General features: G+C 39.5%; 1 protein-coding gene across 1 annotated transcript; it reads left to right on the top strand.

The window, feature by feature from the left end:
• The first annotated feature begins 17,315 nt into the window (after positions 1-17,315).
• CYTL1 (cytokine like 1) lies at positions 17,316-19,934 on the top strand. The gene is made up of 4 exons (XM_065736144.1): positions 17,316-17,560; positions 17,693-17,737; positions 19,017-19,145; positions 19,306-19,934. The coding sequence occupies exons 1-4, from the start codon at positions 17,423-17,425 to the stop codon at positions 19,390-19,392; spliced, it is 399 nt and encodes a 132-aa protein (XP_065592216.1). The 5' UTR covers positions 17,316-17,422; the 3' UTR covers positions 19,393-19,934.
• The last annotated feature ends 752 nt before the right edge of the window (positions 19,935-20,686 follow it).

Genomic DNA, 20,686 nt, shown 5'->3' with positions numbered 1-20,686 from the left:
TGATCTTTTTTTTCTTACCTCCTTCTTAATAAACAAACAAATAGAGAAATAAATAAATAATCCAAAACCAGAGCTCATGGAAAAAGCAAGTTGGTGAAGTCTCTGATATATACAGACACTTTAGCATTTGGTTCTGTGTTACACTAGTTAGTACTACTTACACTAGGCTTATCTCAATTTACATTCAAGAAATCATTCAGAAGGAGAATTGTGTAGACAAAGAGTGGCATACTTTTAAATGTCCTTAGGACAATCCATATATCCAGGTCATGAGCAGACTATATCTGTATGTATCAGCTGGTTTTAGCAACCCATCAACTGAGAGAATGAACTTGTCTCCTGAAAGTAAATCTGCAGGATAACATACATTCACAACTGCAATTTTTTTCCTATTAGAGTACAATTGGACTCACAGTTTGGTTAGTAAGGGGAAAGAATTCTTTCCACACAGAGTAGTCAGTGCTGAAGTGGAATATCAGTTATGTTCATCACATCTGTGGATCCCTAGTATTTGCAGCCTTTTAGACTCCATTGATTTAATACCATCCTAACATCTTATTATGCAAGGAAATTATTCAGATACTGTAACGTGGTTTTTCCCCAATAAATGTGATGACATTTTAGTTTAGGAAACAAACTGATGTCAAGGTTTAAATTCACATCTTAGTTATATTTTTTGTTTAAATATGTCATAAACATTTTAAAATTCATTTAAAAGTCATTTTAATATTAAAAGTAATTAAACTTTTTAATAAATAAATGCAAGTCTGTTGAAATATCATTTTGTGTGTCTTAAATTCTTCCAGTTCTTCAGGTGAGAATCACTCAGGAGAAAGGACAAAAAGGGTGCACATAAATGAGACCAATGGCAAACTGCTCCAGATCTTAACATTTGTCAAACCTATTGCAATCTTCACAGTTCTTCTGACCACTCTTTATGCTTTATTTATTTCACATCTTTCTTGACTTTCTTTTTTATCTTCCTATACTCTTCCATAAATGAGAAAGGAGTAGAGGTAATGTCGTTCTATGTTCCAAAGATTTTCTACAAGTTATAAGTTGCAATGTCATATATTTATATGAATTTTGTGATTTTACCTTTCTAAAAGACAATATTTTTAAATAGATTTGAACTGCATTTGTGGGAATGATGACTTTCATGGATAATTATAAATCATTCTAGAACCTTAGAAATGGCATCCTTTTTTGGGCGAATATGAAAATAGTTGTCTCTTCTGTTCCTCAGCAAGTATTTACTAGAAGGCAGTAACAAATAGTCATGTTACTCAGCAAATGTAAGTGTTCAGAATTGACCACCACCTGTGGCATCTATTCTGTCTGTCTGCCTGCCTGTATATTTTCCATAAAGAAAAAACTTATTGTGCCTTCAGCTGGAAAACAATACTGAAGTGTTTATCAAATGGTGAACCAGAAGTCAAAGAAATGAGGATGAAAAAAAACATGCTTCCTGCTTCTATTGCTCCAAAGAGGAAATCTGATTAACGTCTCTGAAGGCAGTTTTCAAGGCTGTTTCATTCGGTATTAAGGTTTCCACAAGTCCAAATCCCTTGACATCTCCTGAGAAATGTGAGGAATTCTTGACTGCCAATCAGAGGACTATCAAGTTTCCCACCCAAGGGGCTTAGGCCCTCAGCCCAGTGAGGAGAAAGCCTGGAGTGGGCCCACGGGAAGGAGCAGAGGTTGCTACAGGTAGGCGAAGTGCAAATATTTGGTTTATTTTTCTGCAGGAAGAAAAATGTTTCAACTTGCTTATCTGTTTTGTTTCAACTCAGTTTGCAGCCTCTGTCTTGCTGGGCTGGGAGATGGTGATTTGGAATTTGAAGAACATTTGTGTTCCTGAATGAAGTCAGAGTATGCTTGCTTGGAGGGAAATGTGTTACTTGTGTTGCTCACTGTGATGCAGCTCCTGTTGATTGAAAGGAACATGCTGTGGCTTACTGCTGAAATTACAGGAATCTTCAATAGCTCAGCCAACAGCCCTTGCAGAGAGACAAAAACATAGAAGGGAAAATGCTAAGGTAGAATTATGTCGGTAGCAAAGCATGTTGTTAATATGAACTGTTCCTCCTATGAGACCAATAGTGACCTTGTCTCACGAAAGTCAGCAGAGTTTGTATCAGCAGTGTATTGTCAGAGTTTGTATTTGCAAGCATGCTCACAAATGGAGATTTTGCAGAAGTTCTGGACATTTCCATCTGAGTTCCCTGCTGAGGATGGGGTAACAACAAAGCTAAGCCACCTCAAATCCCTTTGTTTCACTGCAACCAACAGGCATGTCAATAATTTGGAAGCTAATGAATACTCCCTGTTCCCTTACTGGCTCTCCACATAACATTTCCTGTTTCTCTTCCTATTGCTTCTGATCTCTTCAGATCACTAACTATATATAGTGCCTACAGCAGAGTTCTGACACTAACTCTAACAGCCATAGTAGTAGTTATGCTGGAAAATGTCATCACTTGCAATCCAGCATAAAAGCATTTAAACACCCTCTTTTTTCAAAAAGCCTGGAAATCAAGTTTCTTAACTGGTTTCAAAGAAGTTTAATTTCAGCCCATCACTGAAAATTAATAGACCAGAAGGCAGGAAAGGAAAATGGTCAGTTTCATAAAAAACATAGTAAAATAAGATTTGATTAAATAAATTGTTTATCCTTATTTTTGCTTTACAAGCTATCTGAACCTGCTACCTAGTGAGCAATGTTCAATTATGGAATAGTCAAATTCTAAACAAATGAAGTTTTGCATGCTTAAAAGAATTAAAAGACTTTGAAGAATATAGCTAGGTTTTGGTTTTGTTTTGCTATTTTTTTTTCTTGCATATTGTACAGTCATTTACTTACTCACTGAAAAGACAGTGTATTTTCTTCAGGCAATGTTGAACATACGCCCATGGTTTACTTGCTACATTCTCATCAGTGCACTGCTTCATCATTTACTACTGTGACTTTTCACCCCTGGTCCTTTCTATGTTTTCCCTCATTACTGTGTCCTCAAATGGCTTTTCAGCTTGAATCTAAGCAAGGTGCTAGCTCACAGCATTTCCTTTTCAGTCATCAGTGACATCAAGATGATACTGTTGTCTACTGAAGGTAGATTCTGTCAAGTAAGAAGCAAACATAGAATCTGGCAAGTACACACAGTCCCATACTTTGCATTGGACTTACCTTCCCTCAGCAGACAAGACTGTTTGGAAGTACCAGTACTATGAACATCAATGCCTGCCCAGTGCAGGGACTGAGCTGCGGTTTTCTGAAGCTGAATACAAGATCTGGAGCAGAGCAGCCACACTGTGCAAATGCGTTCTGTGAAAGCTCTCTCTTCTTTGAACCAGGTACTAGCAATAAAGTATTTGCTTCTGAGCAAACCCAAACAGGAAAAACTGATCAGAAAAACTGACACAGGGAATGTGCTACTCATCTGAAGTGTTGAAAGATAAAATAAACTACATTAGTAACGCTTGAGCTTTAATAAGTAGTGTTGGAGGAAAAGCTGGACATCCTATGTATGCAAGAAAAAAGCCCAATTCATTGATACCAGTGGACACAAAAGCAAGGAACACACTATGTTAACACAAACTTTTTTTGCATATTGATTTCATGAAAAAAAAAATTAAGTAAGGCATGCAATTGCTTGGCAAGGAAAATCTGTTATCCCTGGATGTAAGGAAATAATTTTGGGAGAAAAACAGTGGTATATTGGACACAGAAGTGTGCAGAAGGTACAGCAAAGTTCTGCAATCCAACAGATCATCTTTTCATCATATTTGCACAGCTTCTAGTTCAATGGGAGTCTTGATCTATGACATTGGCCCCTAAGCTGTAATCCATATACTACACACGTCATTTGGAAATTAGTCTCCAGCTCTCAGCAGCATAGCAGATAATCACATCTAATGTCTTCTTATTCTGTGCTTCAAACATCCTCCAGTGAATTACATTAAGGCTAAGCTTCATTCTCTTGCTTGAGGCTGTAAGCTAAAAGACAAAATGAATTAAGAAAATAAAGTATGCATAAATATGGAAAAGCAAAATATTGTTACATTCCCTAAAGCATCTGTGCTTCAGGAGGACCAATGGCAATATGGTTTATTAAAGATCCTGATTCTGAATTATGCAGTAAAATCTCCAGCACAGAGCCAGCCAAAGCACAGTTTGCTTAAAAAAACAGTTGCATGCAATTATTTGTCTAAATTTTCTGAACATTTTTTTCCTACTGTGTATGCTGTAGGCACATGTGTGCGACAGTGTACTCCTACTGAATTCGATACTATATCTAAACTCACATGTGCTTAATGCTTTGATGCATGTGAACCTTGGGTTCCCCCTCCAAAGAACAGTGTCTTCTTAATTAGTGTTTTGTTTTCTAAAAAATGAGATCATTATATGCTGTTCTCTGTCACAGCTGAAACGCCTTCATGTGTTGCACTGAAAATTCATGGAATTTCACCGGATCTACATGAAAAATCTCTCGGCATCAGCAGTCTAATCCCAAATTAGCTTGTGTTTCTTCTAAGACAATGATTATCACACTACTGTTTAATGCCAGCTTAAGCAGTAGAGCAATCTGAAGGGGGGGGGGGGGAGGGGTAACACCATCATCTGCATTGGTTTTACGCTAGTTTTTAAGTATCTGCTTTTAATTACTAGGATCATTTACTGAGAAACGATGGTAAACTTAACACAGGTACAATTGAATTCTTTCTCTTCTGCTACCTATTAACAAAAGTCACAATAATTTATTTTCCTTATATTTGTCTGAAAAGTGGCAGAGTTCATCAGTGTCAGCGGTTTGTCAAAGGGAGAATGTGAATGGTAATAAAGCCATGCATTGTGTTCCTGTTCCTCAGTGGCCACTCACAACAGGATCCTGTATACTTTCTGGCTCTTCCTCTGCTCTGCCGTTCCTTGGTAATGGAGAGATCAGCACATACTCTTCCTGGTATATGGCAGGACCTCACAACCTTGTTTGGGCAGCAGAGTTGCCAAGACCATCACTGGGACTGACTGCAAAAGCATAGCTCATGGTTTGGCCTCACATTTGTTCATCCCAGTCATTTCCATCCAGTCCACAATTTCCTTGTCTTTCCCTCCTGTGTTTGGAATCCATAAAGTAAACATGGTTAAACAAATAAATCAACGAGTAAATGAAAATAAGATAAATACATGAATACATGTTAAACAAATAAAGGTGGGGTGTGCTTTTTGGTTTTTTGGGTTTTTTTGTTTGTTTGTTTGTTTTAATAAACTCTAGAATGCCGTTCAGTTTAAGAACAGCTGTGGCCTAATAGTAGTTGTGTTTTGAGGCAGAAGCCAGCTCCTAAGCAAGGGTGAGAATCTGATAGTTATAACAGTTCTATTGTATCTGTTGTCCTATTAGGTGCCAAGAGGAAGAGAAGTTTATATTCTGTTATCATTCTGCTGAAAATAGAGTTTGACTTTTCTCCTTGTATTACCTTCAGTGAGAAAAAATAAAACATGAAATAATAAACTTGCATCTGTTTCATCTTTCATCTCCCATCTTCCACCACTTTTTCTCCACAGTCACATGGTGGATGTTCACATTGCAGCATAACTTTTAATTCTAACGCATGGTAACAATTACCACTGGCCGTATCTGTCTCATGTATGAGCAAAACAAATAAGTGCTGGATATGATAATAATGGTAATGGGTGGACAGTAGGACAGCATGATTTAGTAGGTCCTTTCCAACCTTGTGATTCTGTGATTCTATATATACACCATTCCCCCACAGACAGAGGATATAGGGCTGACCTCACTGGGTACTGCTCCATGTGTTTGGAATGTGCCTGTATTGGTTCACTGCTCTGGACAGTAAAATCAAAGAAAAATGTGAGAAACAATCCAACATGCAAGTTCAGAGCCCAGGCCCATTATTTTCTGTTTAAGGTTTGAATTCTTCTAATACAGCGTGTGTGTATGTGCGTGTGTAGTTTGGCCTCAATATTTCCTGAAGGAATGTGTCCACACAGCTAAACAGAATACCTCCCTAGGGGCAGCTTTACAATTGCTGCAGCAGAGAGAGAAAATCAGATTTTACAGATTGAAATGGAGTACATTCTGCTAGGGTATTAAAAAAGCTTCACGCTTGACATAATTAATGGTCAAATTATAACATTAAAAATAATATTTTACTCTAGTGCTTTTGGATCAGGAGCCTTGGAACTTTGCCCAACTTTGGGGCAAAAAAAAAAAAAAACAGGAATGGGAAATAAATATAATAAAATGATCAATATTTTCTAGCTATAAAAAGACTCCAACAGGGCACCTTTCCAAATCGTTCTCTAAACATGTTCCACATGCTTTGTAAGTCCTTCTCTTCTCCTGAGGCTTGATCTGCTAACAAAGAGGTGTATTAAATACAGATGAACAAAAAGATCAGCTCACAGCATTTACTCATGCTTGCAAATGCTGATTCCTATTTAGGACTACTCAGCCCAGGCACCAGGTCTCCTTCAATGAGGACTCAGCATCCTCAGGGAGTAACAAACATATTTAACCTTCTCCCAGCAAGTTCAACACTTAATAACAGGGCTCAGGCAATCTCACTGAAGATTTTTCTGGTTCCCGATCCTGTGAAAGTATAAAGCTAAACCAAACCAGTTTATTGGCATCAAGAACCTACACGCTGTGTTTGGAAACATAACTCTTCTTTCAAAAGTATGCGTAAAGTAGAATCAAAAAGTCTGCTTTGATCACTTTGATACTTTCCTGAATGTTGCTCCATTTCTTTGACTCTATTCGCCCCATTTCTATTTGGTGTCAGAATGAAAGTGTTGCAGACAATGCTATCATTCTCTGCCTGGCACACTGCTTTATTAGCAAAGCACATGTACCTAAATTATGCAATAGGAAGAATCGAGACTATGCCTTTTACATGAACAAAGTTGGTGCCAAAATTTTTGTCAGTCCACAATGAATAAAATAGGTTGATGTTCTGAGTGTGGTTTTCAATGCTGCAGCTGCTGTGTTACTTATACACGTGCTTTTCACATTCCCATGAGCAAGTCTATCCTTTCTGAGTGCACCACATAGCTGCATGCTACTGCTTGCACAACAGCTTAATGTTGTGTTCATGCAGGGGTCTGGTGGGGAAACTGCAATTCTGCAGTCAGTGCAGTACTACATCCCTCTCTGGGCTGAGCCTAGAGGCCTCCAGATTCTATTTAGGCAGTCATGGGCTCTTGCCTGGAAGACCACAGATCATGGTCATGTCTCTGCATGTCAAGTTCTCATATTAGCCAAAGTGATGGTTAGTTATCAGCACTCAAAACAGTGCCAAACTCCAAGTACAGCACAGAAGTAGTTTCCAGCTTTCCTGGGCTCTGCAGGCTTTGTGCACCTGAATTTCTATACTTACGAGTGATGGGGATGGGTTATATAGAGAGAATGTCTAAGGGACACTTCCCTTTTTGATTCCTATTACAAAACCTCCAGTGATTAAAGTGCTTCAGCAAAAGAGCAGGACAAGAACCCAAGCACTGGAAAAGTAACAGGAGTACCAAGGACAGGGAGGTAAAAGAGAAAAATGTCCATGTATACCATCTCTTCTATTCACTGAATATTCTCACTGTTCATTCTGCACCCACTACAGTCTGAACTCAACCTCCCTGACCGTAAGTGATTAAAAGTGTGAAAAGTGTGTACACTATTCCAGGTGAGAAGGTTTCTGCTACTGCAATGGTATCAATATATCCCTGAAGTCAACACTCTATAACATTTTTCATGTCAATTCTGATTAGTGGCTTATAATGATCCTAGAGTTAATGAGTAAATATGCTTTACTAAACATAGCTGCTTTTTTTTTTTTCATCCTCTATCATTACCAGATAATTAACCCTTGTATTATATGGGACATTTTATTCAAAAACTAATAGCCAAATACAGTGTTGAAATTAATTATTTCCTTTAATTCAGTCTCTACTTACCTTTACTTATTCCTTTAGGAAATTCTGATCTTCTTCTATGTTGATTTTGGTGCCTATATTTTTGTTTTAAACTATGTCAGTGGTAGAGTATAAATGACAGTTAATATAGTAAAGATAACACTTAAGGCTGTGTAGTCTTTGCGTTCCCTGCAAGCCATTATTTCACACAGACTACTTGATAATGATGATGGGTGATGAATATATTAACTCTGGATAATTGAAGATAAACAGACAGAGTTTTCCTTTAGTGTTTACCCAAGATTACTGGAGAATTGAGCAGCCTCTTTTCCTCTTGTGCATTTACATGTTTTCACCCTTTTGGGGCTATTTCCCTTGAGGAACAATGTTGTAACAAATAGCATTTAAATTGCTTCTGCAAACTTTATCATGACTTTACTCTTGTATACTCTGTATATGTATATCAGGATGCTTTACATTTCAAAAGCAACAGCTTCTCACAGTTTTAGAAGATAGCTTATTATTTCAAAAGAGCTTCTCATTTGCAAGGGTAGCCTAAGCTCTCAGCAAGAAGGATCATTGCAGTGATTCACTAGTTCTCATTGCTGATAAGATTGCTTTTTGCCCCAAATGCAGTTTGCTTGGTTTCAGCTTGGGAAACTTCTTTAAATTCACCAGTGACTTTGCCAGCTAGACAACAACAGCATCAGAGTGTGAATCACACCATTTCAATGGGCTGATTGTGAAATAAATATGAACAGGAACAGCAGGGGGCTGGCTTTTCTTTAGCAGTCACAGTTTCCTTTTCACTATATGCCCTTAAAATGCCTAGGCAGCCTATTAGCAGAGGAGAAGATTGATAGAATTGCATTTACATTTTAAATCAAGCCAAGTTCTGCTTCCCCAGCCACAACCCTTCTATGACATCAAACAAACAAACAAACAAAAAAAATCAAAACAAAAAGAGAAAGCAGCAGCCGAATAGAAAGGAGGGAAATAAATGTTAATTTGCTTAGTCTTCTAATGGAAATTAGCTTAATGGACCAAAATTAAAAGTATCTCTGTTAAAGACCTTGGCTTGTTCTGCACATGAAAGGCCTAGCACTGCTACTGGGGTGATTAGTCACTCAAAATATTTCTATTCATGTAGTTCCTCAGTGCAGACCCAGCTGTAGTAGGTCTGTCTCGGATCTGTATTGTTATTTCTCTTTTATTTTGGGACAATTATAAGAGTAAACCCAAACATTCTAAACCCATGAGTCTGAGTAGATACAACACTGCTGAGAAAGTTCCCCAATCCACCATAGGATCTGGCTCTACTTTTGCCCAGCTGGTGACCACAAATACCCATCCCTTGGACACCCCTAGTCAAAGTGTGCTGTTAACTAACACTCAGCAATGGCCATGACAGTGGCCATGACAGTGGTCATTTTCTGGGAAGCCACCCATGAGCCAGCTTTGCTGACGGGAGGGAACCTGTTCCACACTTCATTTTTGAAGATGTTCTCCAACCACCTTTGGCACCTAGATGATACACTTAGTTAGACTAGTTCAGACATACACAGAGCTACACTTCACATATCTGAAACTACTCTAAGTCATTTGACTTCAACAAATGCAAACTAAAATCACTTGTAAGGATAGTTAGTCATCTGGAAATTCATTGAATGTAGTCCAAAAGCAGAAGAAGATTATTTTTCCTTTTCTGTTTTTAAAAGAGAAGGATCATGAAATTCAGTTTTAATTGCTAATTATATCTGAAACAGGCTGAATTTCCGACATGCTCCACTACTTTTTCTTTCAAGGCAAGTTAACAGAACAAAAATGTCGTGATTAATCAGTTTATTGATTTTGTTAAATAGAATGAAACTTTCCTCTTACTTTCATCACTTCTGGGTTTTATCGAGTAGAGAAGTTCATCAGCTATTTCACCTTACTTGTATATTTCTGTGTCTCAGAAGAGTATTTCTGTACAAAGTACTTGCCATATTGTTTGATTTTAGGGCACTGACTTTGAATCTGTTTCATATCTCCAGCAGGCAGCATAATGCTCTTTGTGAGAAAGGAGAAATAATGTATCTGATGGAATGAAAACAAGTTTGAATCTAGAGTGAGACTGTGGATCTGCAGAAGTCTCACTCTAGATTAATAATAATTAGATTAATAATAATCCATGTGCCACTGATTTCCATGGATGTAGGATTTTTTTCATTGTACCTGACCATTACATGTGAAAAACAAGTGTGTAGAAAAGAAAGCAGAACTATGGAGACACAATGCATTACCTGGATACCTGATTTGCCTTCTCAAACAATTTGTTTTACCTTGCAGTTGTGCTAGTCTGCTGGAAGAGCAACTATTTGTGTCTAGAAATACACACAGCAGCATAAGCTATGATGTGGCATGTTTCTAGGCAAGAATAAACAGAAAACTGAACCTGCTAGCATGCTAAGCAACTACTGGAAAGCTCCTGAGCAGGCTGTATCTCAGCAGAGGAGTCTCTTTGGATCCCTCTTGGCTTGGACAGTTTTATCCACTTAATATATTTAAGTAATGTAATGCTTCTGAAATCTGTGGGAATAACAGTCTTAGAAATGAAGTCCTTCATTTCCTCGGAGATTAAGCACAGCACAGACAAGAGCTCCTTGGAGGGACAACTTCCATGAGCAGATAGGTCAGGCCTCACTCTGAACAGCCCTGGAATTCCCCAGTATCACAGATGAATTTGGAAGGTGCATATGCTTATGTTGCTCTGATGCATTCCTTGCTGACTGACATCATTTTTCATCACAAGTGTAATTAGGGAGGATGAGATGCTGACCAGCAATGATAAGACTTGGAGTTATCTGCCATATTTGCATGTGTAAAAGAGTGAGAGAGAGAGCAGGAGAGAAGGAAAACAGGAATAATTTGTTTTTACTGCTGAACACTAAATCCGAACAAGGTTCACTCCCCATTATCTTACTACTGAGGTCCCCTCTTCATTCTTAAAGCCCAGTAGTAACTTAGGATAATGCAGTAAAACTCAGGCAGGCAAGGCACAAGAAAACAAGGCAGTTCTGTCACTGAAGAACCCCTGTTACCACACTGCAGATGCGTGTAGGCTTCTTAGAGGTTAAATTGCCTTTTTCTTAGCAAGATACTGATAGCTTAAGGCTCTAAATCCCACACTACTCAAATCAATAAACCCCGCAGTCGCTGAAAAGAGTACCGCTGGCAGGACTAAAATCACATAATCTTCTGTCTCCCTGTCATTTATGGCAGCCTTCCCACAGCCTCCAAGGGAAGTGCCATTATCCTCATTACACAGACAGGAGCTGAGACCCAGATAAGTCTGGGTGTTGTCTGCACTGCAGGGACAATAGCACATGGGAACATCTCTGGGCAACCGTGGGCACTGCATTGACCTGCACACAGGGATGGTGGGAGCTTGCTGACTCACTGCAAGCATTCTTTGTCTAAGGACACCTAATTCCATGGCCATGGGCAGGACTGCCACCCACCAGACCAGGCTGCCCAGAGCCCTGTTCAACCTGGCATTGGATGCCTCCAGAGGTAGGACACCCGCAACTTCTCTGGGCAGCCTGAGCCAGTGCCTCTCAAGGGTCACAGCTTTGGAGTATGTTTCCTCAATATATAGGTATATTAAAAAAAAATTAAAAAAGAATTAAAAAAGAATAAAAACACCAGTATTGAAAAAAGAACCCTGTGCCACTATGTAAACAAGGGGGACTTATGTTTAACAATCACAGAAAACAGTGTTGCAGGTGCTAGTCCAGCAAGGGCCCCGAAGTCCTGCCTGCCTTGTCAGTTGCCTGCAGTTTGGCCAAGCTGCACACACCACCTGCAGGGATGCATTGCCAGCCTGGAAGATGAAGAGACACACTGGGTCATCCCAGCTTAACGTGTGGGCATGCAGTACAACTGTACATAGCGTCCCTTCTGCACCATGGCAATGTGTGATGCTGCACAACCTGTATCCAAATTCAGTGTTGATGTCTTAACAAAACGCAGTATGGACAGTGCAAAGGCAGAAGCCAGGAAAAGCAAGACATGGCCTCAACCAAAATGCCAGGCTTTCCCAGAAGGCTGTGAACACCTCTTCTGTGCTGAGCTGGCAGCAAGCAGCGCAGTTCGGCACAGCTTTGAAACAAGAAGTGGCACATCATCTGCAACAGCAAGCTCAGTCATGGGCTTTGAATTGCTTCCTAAGTATACAGGACTTTCTCTGTAAAGAGCTGTTTTGACTTTCTTTTCCTATTTTGCAATATAATAGGAAGCTGACTTCATAAAATGTCTCACAGCAGATCCCTACTATTTTAAAATAAACATTTTCATTAAACAAGTGGATTTTCATATTACGAAAGTGATAGCTTGAAAGGGCTTTTGTGAAAAAGTTGGTGGAGGTCCAGGTACACCAATCAAAAAAGGGAAGAATTTCTGCCTGCATAGTGAGACTTTTAGAAAAGTATTATCATTTGACTTTTCAGTAACTTGGAAGTAAGAGAAAAACATTGTGGAAAAAATATTTAAAAAGTAAAAAAAGAAAAAATATTTGTATACAATTGTGTCAGATAGGCTTTTAGTTTGCCTCTCAGTCTGTGTCTGCTTTTGCTGTGGAATATTCCTTTTAGAAATGAGTAAATAAATGCACTTTGAGTAGATCTCATAGAATGTGGTGACATCGTAATCTTCACGAGCAGATAAAACTCAAAAAAAATATGTGCCTCAGTCCTTCTAAGGATGTGTCCATGGTGGAGAGAGACATCTATGTCATGATGGCCATCAGAGAGAAAGTGATGCTTATTTTCTCCTGCTGTGCTGCCTTATAAAACTCTGTCCCATCATTCCACAGACTGGAAGAGCTGTGGGTAGCAGCTTCTCCATAGGTGCAGGCAAGTTTAGGTTGTGACGTATTTTGATCTTTGCCCTTTCCCGAACCACAGCTCTCAGTGTTATTTCTGTGTCCATTTTGAATCTACTCTCTCAGGTGCTATTAGCCATTGTGAGGAGCAGCTTGTTGTAACAGCATGTAAGGTCTTTTCTGCCCAAGGCATGATATGCACCAGAATTAATAAGCTGCTTTGCATAAATGACAAAATGTGATAAAAACAGTCATCAAAAAGTGTCTGAAGTTTCAAGGTCTTTGGTAGCTGCCTAGCTGGTTCAGAGTTGTGCCAGGTGCCAATGACTGAAAGGACTCCCAGTGCCTGATGTCTCATAAGTTCATAAGTTCATAAGTTCATAAGTTCATAAGGTTGGAAAGGACCTATAAGATCATCTAGTCCAACCATCCTCCTATCACTATCTCTACCCAACTACTAAATTAAGTCCTTAAGCACCTCATCTAAACGCTTCTTGAACAGCGCTAGGGATGGTGCCTCAACCACCTCCCTAGGCAGGCCATTCCAGTGCCTGACCACTCTTTCAGAAAAGAAATGCTTCCTGAGGTCTAATCTAAATCTTCCCTGGCGCAACTTGTGGCCATTCCCTCTCGTCCTGTCATTACTTATCAGGGAGAAGAGGCCTACCCCCTCCTCACCACAACCCCCCTTCAGGAAGTGGTAGAGTGCTATAAGGTCTCCTCTGAGCCTCCTCTTCTCCAGACTAAACAATCCCAGCTCCCTCAGCCGCTCCTCATAAGACTTGTGCTTCAGGCCCCTCACCAGTTTTGTTGCCCTTCTCTGAACACGCTCCAGGGCCTCAATATCCTTCTTGTAGTGAGGGGCCCAAAACTGAACACAGTACTCGAGGTGCGGCCGCACCAGAGCTGAGTACAGGGGGATGATCACCTCCCTGCTCCTGCTGGCTACACTATTTCTAATACAGGCCAGGATGCTGTTGGCCTTCTTAGCCACCTGTGCACACTGCCGGCTCATGTTGAGCCGAGCATCAACCAACACCCCCAGGTCTCCAGCAAGTTCTCCTGAAAACCATATGTGGACTATAAATTGAACACATTCATAGAGCAAGGATAAGATGATAAGCTACAAATAGAAGAAAACTGAGAAGGAATTCTGTCTTTTTTTGAATTGATTGCACATTCTATGCACTGAGCTATGCAGAAGTGTTGACGAGCTAGGAAATGCTGGAAAATATCCATCTGGGCCAAAATCAACTATGCATGAAATCTGGCCCAGAAACAGGAAGATTTAGGTGAGGAAATTAACTCTGGTCCTTGTTTTACAGCTCTTTCCTGAAGAAAAAATAAATAAATAAATGAGAATATTTTTCTTGATATTTCTGAGAGTAGTTCATTTAATCATAAAATTTTCTGAATGGATGTTCATCTCAGGGTGGCTTTCCTTGAGTTAGTTTGTCTGGGATCAAAGAGAAACCACAAGGTGGGAATGCTGCAGCTGAGCAAAAACTACAGAGCAAATTAATCCAGCAATTTTACCCCTTCATAATCCAGAGTCTTTTTTTTTTTCCCATTTGTTTGGTTGGTTAGTGCTTTGGCAAGGTCTGGGTCCAGTCTTTGCCTTGCTTTCTGGGAAAAGATCCTGGTAACTCAGCAAATTATTGCATGTTCCTGTTCTGCAAGAAGCCTCAGTAGGTGGATCATTTCCATGCCCGCTGGTGGCAAAGCATCTCTACAAGTACACAGGACTCAGTAAGTCATAGAATTACAGAATGGCCTGGGTTGAAAGTGACCTCAAATATCATCTAGCTTCAACACCCCTGCCATGGGCAGACTCTACAGCCACTTAGACCAGGCTGCCCAGAGACACATCCAACCTTGTCTTGAGTGCCTCCAGGGATGGGGCTTCCACAACCTCCCTGGACAACCTGTTCCAGTGCATCACAACCCTCTAAGTGAAGAACTTTCTCCTAACTCTCCTGTCTTAGTTTAAAACCATTCCTCCTTGTCCTATCACTGTCCACCCATGTAAATAGTTGTTCTCCCTCCTGTTTATATACTCTCTTCAAATACTGGAAGGCCACAGTAAGATCTCCCCAAATCTCACCTCTCAAGGCAAGGATATTCACAGGTATTCATGCTGAAAGTCTAGGCCTAGGTGGACTTCAAGTGCCAAGGCCTGAGGAGCAGATGACAGACTTTTTGTCCTCATTCCCTTTGTTGCTACTTCAGAATTAAGTCATCCAACCCAGCACCTTCAGAACTGAGAGAGAAATGAAATCCATGTTGGGTGTCCATGGATGTGACCACTGGGTAAGGCTCCTGTGGCATGGGGCTTGCAACCCAGCTTGGGAAACGGGGCTTTGTATTAGGTCATAGGATGTTACACCCTTGCTTCTCTCACCCAAGGCAGCCAAAGTATGTCTCAGTTTATAATGTAATACCAAATCACTGCTGGAACCTTTCACATTAGCTCATCCTAAAAAGAGGGACTTTGTAACAGCTCTCAGCTGCTTCTGTCTGACCTAGACACTGGACATGGAGAGTTATTGTACAGGTGCTACTTGTCAAGGCACTTAGATACCTTACTTTTGGAGTATGATCCATGGTGTTTGACTGTGGCTCAAAAGGGAGTCATGATCAAGCTCAGTATAGGTAAAATATCATGAAAGAGTCATAGATTCATAGATACATTAGGTTGGAAAGGACCTACAAGATCGTCTAGTCCAGCCATCCTCCTATCACCATCCCTACCCACTAAACTACTAAATCAAATCCCTTAGCAATATAAATAATTAAATAAAAAATATATTATTTAGAAAGAATTAATAGAAAGATAATTATGCTCACACCAAAATAGATAAATAAATAAAATGGAAATGCTTGATATTGAAGACATTCTTAGCAGTAGTTGTATTGCTTATATCTTGTATGGAGAGAACATTTGCACTGTTCAGAAATCTGCTCTTCTGTCAAAGCAGCTCCATTTTAGCAGCTTGCCAAACAACAATGAGGTAGAAGGGTAATATTTCACTGCCACTCTCAGTTACTGTTTACAGTAATGAGATATTATTAAGAGCCTGTTTCTTTACTGGCAAGGCTCACACAAAGAAGCACCCTTTCCTTGGGTATCCATGAGGTAGCTTTGTTTAGGTCTACAATCCAACTGCTGTGAGCAACCTTATTTTCAAAGGTAGAATGTTTTCCAGCTTCATCGGAACTCTTCATTTACTTGCCTTTCCTAAAATGAAACCAACAGCCCATTTTCCAAAGGCAGACCTAAATTCCCACTGTTGGGACTCCCAGCAGATGAAATTTTTCCTTCCTCTGAGCATATATATCACATTACCTTTCAGGAGCACATGATGTTACTAAACAAATCATTCTTTGTAAAAGCAAAGTATTATATAACAAGACAATACAGTGCAGATCTGTTTCCTTGTTCCTTCTAGATATTTGGGTAGATTTAAGTCAGAATCCTCTACAAAATACAGAATTCTTCTTTTTCCCAAGACTCTGGTTTTCTCTCCAAAGTGACTGATAGGAAGCTCCTTTATTTTACTGCTCTGTTATTTTCCCTTCTCTCATCATCAAATGAGACTTCCCAGCTTATTTTTATGTCAGGGGGATCAAATACCCTCCATCTGATACTTTTCTATCTTGATTAATACAAAGCTAGAACCTCAATTTGAAAGGTGGTGGGTTTTACTGACTCGGGGGTGGGAGGGTAACTTGCGAAACAAGCAGTTCTTCAGTCAAAAGCACTTCCATTTTACAGGACAATTAACATCTAACAACATATGTTCAGCCTCATTCCTGTTTCCCAGCATCTGGATGTCCCAGTTCCATCTGGAATCTAATAAAGGAACAGAGTCTCATAAATCTAACACAGAAAGCAAAATGGTGTTTATATATTTGCAGCAGCCATATAGAGGTGAATTAATCCTATTTGAGACCACAAATGTGTAAACATACAGCTCTCCCTTGGTAGTCATTGCAAGCACTATTGGCTTTGATTTAGAAATAGTGAGTGCCTACATAGGTTGAAAAGAACAAATGATACAGAATCAGAGATTTCCTTTATAGCAGTAAATTTTCATGCCTGCTAAGGATGATAAGCAAGTCTGATCAGCACTGTCAGCATAATATAACAGTGCTCACAGTATGCCTATCCACGTGTACCCTATGCAGTCCTGCAGCTGTAAATTACTTTCTCAAGAAAGAGGCTTTTGTGCCAAAATATATAAAGGATAAGGGCCTCTGGCCCTTTGATAACCCTGTACTTTTTCTTACACTTATTTCTCTAGCTTGATATGCTCACTCAGTGGTTTTCTTTCTGGAATGCAGCATGCCAGCAGTGCTTGTTTTTGTTATTCTTGTTCCCTCTTTTCCCTGCTCCAGGGCAGAAAAAGTGCTAGCAGCCCCGCCTCATAGGTTGGCAGGAAATTTTAACCAGCAGCAGGCTGCTCCTCGGACCACCCCGACTTTATTTTTTTTCCCTTATTGATGCAGACTATTTAACTGAGGGTTGACTTGTCAAACTCACCCACTGATGCTTAGCAGGAGCTGCCCAGCTACTGACGGGGATTTTTTCCTCCTTGCCTCCACCCCTGAACAAGATCCCCAGAACGAAGATGCTGCTGAGCCTGCTTGCTCTGCTCTCTGCAGCCCTGCTAGTCAGAGCAGCCCCTCCAACTTGCTACTCCAGGGTGTTATCTCTGAGCAAAGAAATCACCGAATCCTACAAGGAGCTGCAAACCTCCAAGGCTAAGGTGAGAGCCTAAAGACTCCTAAAAAGATGTTGTAGGTTGCTTGCCTTTGATACAAGTTGCTCTCAAAACAAAAAAAACAAAACAACAACAACAAAAAAAACCATTGCAACAGGTCTGTCTTCTTTCCTGCAGGACCCATGTGTGGAGACACTGCCCAGGCTGTACTTGGACATCCATGTAAGTTTTCACTTCCTGATGTGTAAGAGAAGCAGTTACTGAAAAGAGAGCTTAACTCTTAAGACTGTAACACCAGAAGAGCAGTTTAAAATTATTTATTAAAAGCTTCATTAACTAGGAAGATTAGTGACTAAAATAAAAATAAATCTCATTTTGAATCTTATTAAAATCCCAATGGAGCTTCTGAGATTTTGTTTTGAAATTACTGTCATTTCTACATTGTTTATTGTAACAGAAGCTAAATACGCACAACAAACCTTTGAATAATAGTTTAAAATTAAAAAAAATGCAGAGTATAATATCTTTATTCAGTAAACCTACTTCATTTTTTATCACGTGTGGCTTTTGGTACTGCTTTTTTAACTAACAGAAGTATAGGGATATCCTGCTTTTCCTCTTTTAAATAACCATTTGTTATTTTAAAGGGAAAGGGAAGTATTCTTGAGGTTATGGAATACAGAGATAAGTCTGCAGTAGATATCTCCCAGGGAATACAAAATAGTCTCCTGTACATGTATGTTATATTTGGGATATCTGATATACTTTGCTGCTGTTCTCAGTGCTTCACTGAATAATTAAGTAAAAAAAAATACGTTATAAAGGAAAAATGCCTGACACATTCATTGGAAGCAATTACACTGCCAGGTCTCGCAAGTCAGATCCCTTCAGACGCTAACTACAGAGCTGATAGTGCCTTCCCTCAAGACTGAGCATTGTGATCTCAGTGCATCAGTTTCCCTTGCTTTATAACGAGACCTGGAATATTTATTTATCTGCTGTACTAGGATGCTCTGAAATTAACGTTTTACACACTCTATTTTAATAATACAAGTTGTGAGATAAAATGATCCAGAAAATGTTGTTGCCTTTTGTTTGAGAATAAAGAAATTGTATCATAAAATATTGATAATCTTGTTCACCAGAAAATGAGGCACTGTCTTAAAAGAGAAACAGTCCACCTTTTTTGTAGGTAGCCCCACCAACTACAGGAATGGGATTTATTGTTTTGGCACTGCCAGCTCCCAAAGGGATGTGGGAAGGAAGCTGGCAAACCAGGACTGTGCCTGCAAAACTTTCTGAGCACTTATTTGGTCCAAACTCCTTTGTTATGAGATATTGAAGGTTAATTTCCCACACTAAAGGTTACATAAATCACACAGACACAGAGGTAGGAATTCAGGGTTCCCACAGGGGCAATAATAATTTTTTATTAAGTGATGGAGAGGGACATAAATCTGCATTTGTGCAGTTAAAAATGCTTCTTTTGCATTCTTTGCAGAATTACTGTGTACTAACAAAACTCCGTGACTTTGTGGCCTACCCCAGATGTGAGAGAGTGCTGGAAGTGAGCGATCTGAAGGAAAAAGCCCGGAGTCTGTACACCATTATGATCTCGTACTGCAGAAGGGTGAGTCAGAATGCACCAACAGGGACACAGTGTTCATCTCCCTCCATCTTTACCCTGCCGCCTGACGTCAACAAAAGTGAATCAGGGCTTGACTTTCTCAAGTTTGCACTATCCTCTGTCTTCCTTCTTATAACGTCAGCCATTTCTTTTGTTTCTACAGGACTTGGCATTCCTTACTGATGACTGTAATGCTCTGGAAAGTCCCATCCAGACTTCCATTGAGTCCTCTGAAGACATTGACAGCTAAAATGGAGTCAGCCCAAAAGTTGTACCTGAGAAATTTTCAAGGAGATCAAGAGTCAAGATGCATATAACACAGTCAGCTACAGCATTAGACCTTTTTCAAGCACACTAGTAATATTGTTTCAGACCTACTCATTTTTCTCAGCCTTGGCAGGAAATGAACCGCATACCTTACATACCTGCAGAGCAGCTAGGGAAACTATGGTTAGAAAGCAGTTTTTTATTTGGCAAGGTATGATATTTCAGCTTAGCCAAATGTATAAAGTCTGTTCTGTTTAAACACTAGGTACTAGATTTCTAAGCTTTTCTATGAATAACTGGATTAATAGAAAATGTAGTATGATCTATATCCTGTCCTAAGAAGTTGTTTTATTGGATTGGCATGGAATGGACTTTGTTTCACTTAAAGCATTTGGTAGAAGTGTATTTCTGTACTGGCAGACTTCTCTCTATCTGTATGGATCATATATGTATGCTGGTAACTTTTGATATCAGATGTGTAAGAGTAATGATGGAAGTATCTTGCCTGAGTGAAAAATTAAATAAAAAAATTTCTAACCCAAGATGCTTGTGTTAATGCATGTCCTTCAAAACCAACCAAAAAGGTGTCATTCTTTTAACTTTTCACAGCTACTTGCAAGTTGTTTTAAACAGTATAAGCTATCTTTAGCTTTGTCTCCATAGCAATGCAAACTTTGCTGTGTCTGCAGGATTTGGCAATGTAAAAGTTTCTACTGGGAGAATTTTTCCTGACAGCAAACCATTTTCTTAACATAATTAGCAGTAATGTTTGTAAGAATGTAAGCTCTGAGGCTTAGAAAGCTTCTTGAGAGTTTAGACATATTGTTAGGTTTCCAAGACTCAACTCTCATAGTGAGATATTGAGATTTATAAAATTTCCAGATCAGCAAATCAACAAGATCGGAAAAAATTTCCGAGATCATCCAGTCCTACCATCCCTGCCTTCTCTCTCTACAAGTAGTTCCTCTCTCCTGTATGATGTTGTCTGGAATGCCTCTGCAGCACTGCCCAGCCTTCTGACTTGTTCAGTGCTATCACCATATTTTATTTACAGAAAGAAAAATCTTCCATAAGATTATTGAATTATGTGACAGTCATGGCTCCTCTATCATCATCTGCCATTCCAGTGAATATCTGAAGGTATAAAACAAAAGTGACTGACAACCTTTAGGGAAACAAAGACATCATAACAACTGATTTAAAGGAAGAAATTTGAATGTAGAGGGAAAAAAAAAAAGTTGCTTTTTTTTTTCAAATGTTGGATTTACACTATTGTA

The sequence above is a fragment of the Cyrtonyx montezumae genome, unplaced genomic scaffold (assembly GCF_038088225.1).
Source record: "Cyrtonyx montezumae isolate F1298 unplaced genomic scaffold, pur_monq_1.0 scaffold_2, whole genome shotgun sequence".
Classification (NCBI taxonomy): domain Eukaryota; kingdom Metazoa; phylum Chordata; class Aves; order Galliformes; family Odontophoridae; genus Cyrtonyx; species Cyrtonyx montezumae.
This window is presented reverse-complemented; position numbering and strand designations above follow the sequence as displayed.

Bases quoted from the DNA above. Each gene is read 5' to 3' on its own strand.
- CYTL1 (XM_065736144.1), top strand. From the start codon at position 17,423: ATGCTGCTGAGCCTGCTTGCTCTGCTCTCTGCAGCCCTGCTAGTCAGA. The intron at 17,561-17,692 runs GTGAGAGCCTAA...TCTTTCCTGCAG, and splicing joins TGCAAACCTCCAAGGCTAAG to GACCCATGTGTGGAGACACT. The intron at 17,738-19,016 runs GTAAGTTTTCAC...CATTCTTTGCAG, and splicing joins GGCTGTACTTGGACATCCAT to AATTACTGTGTACTAACAAA.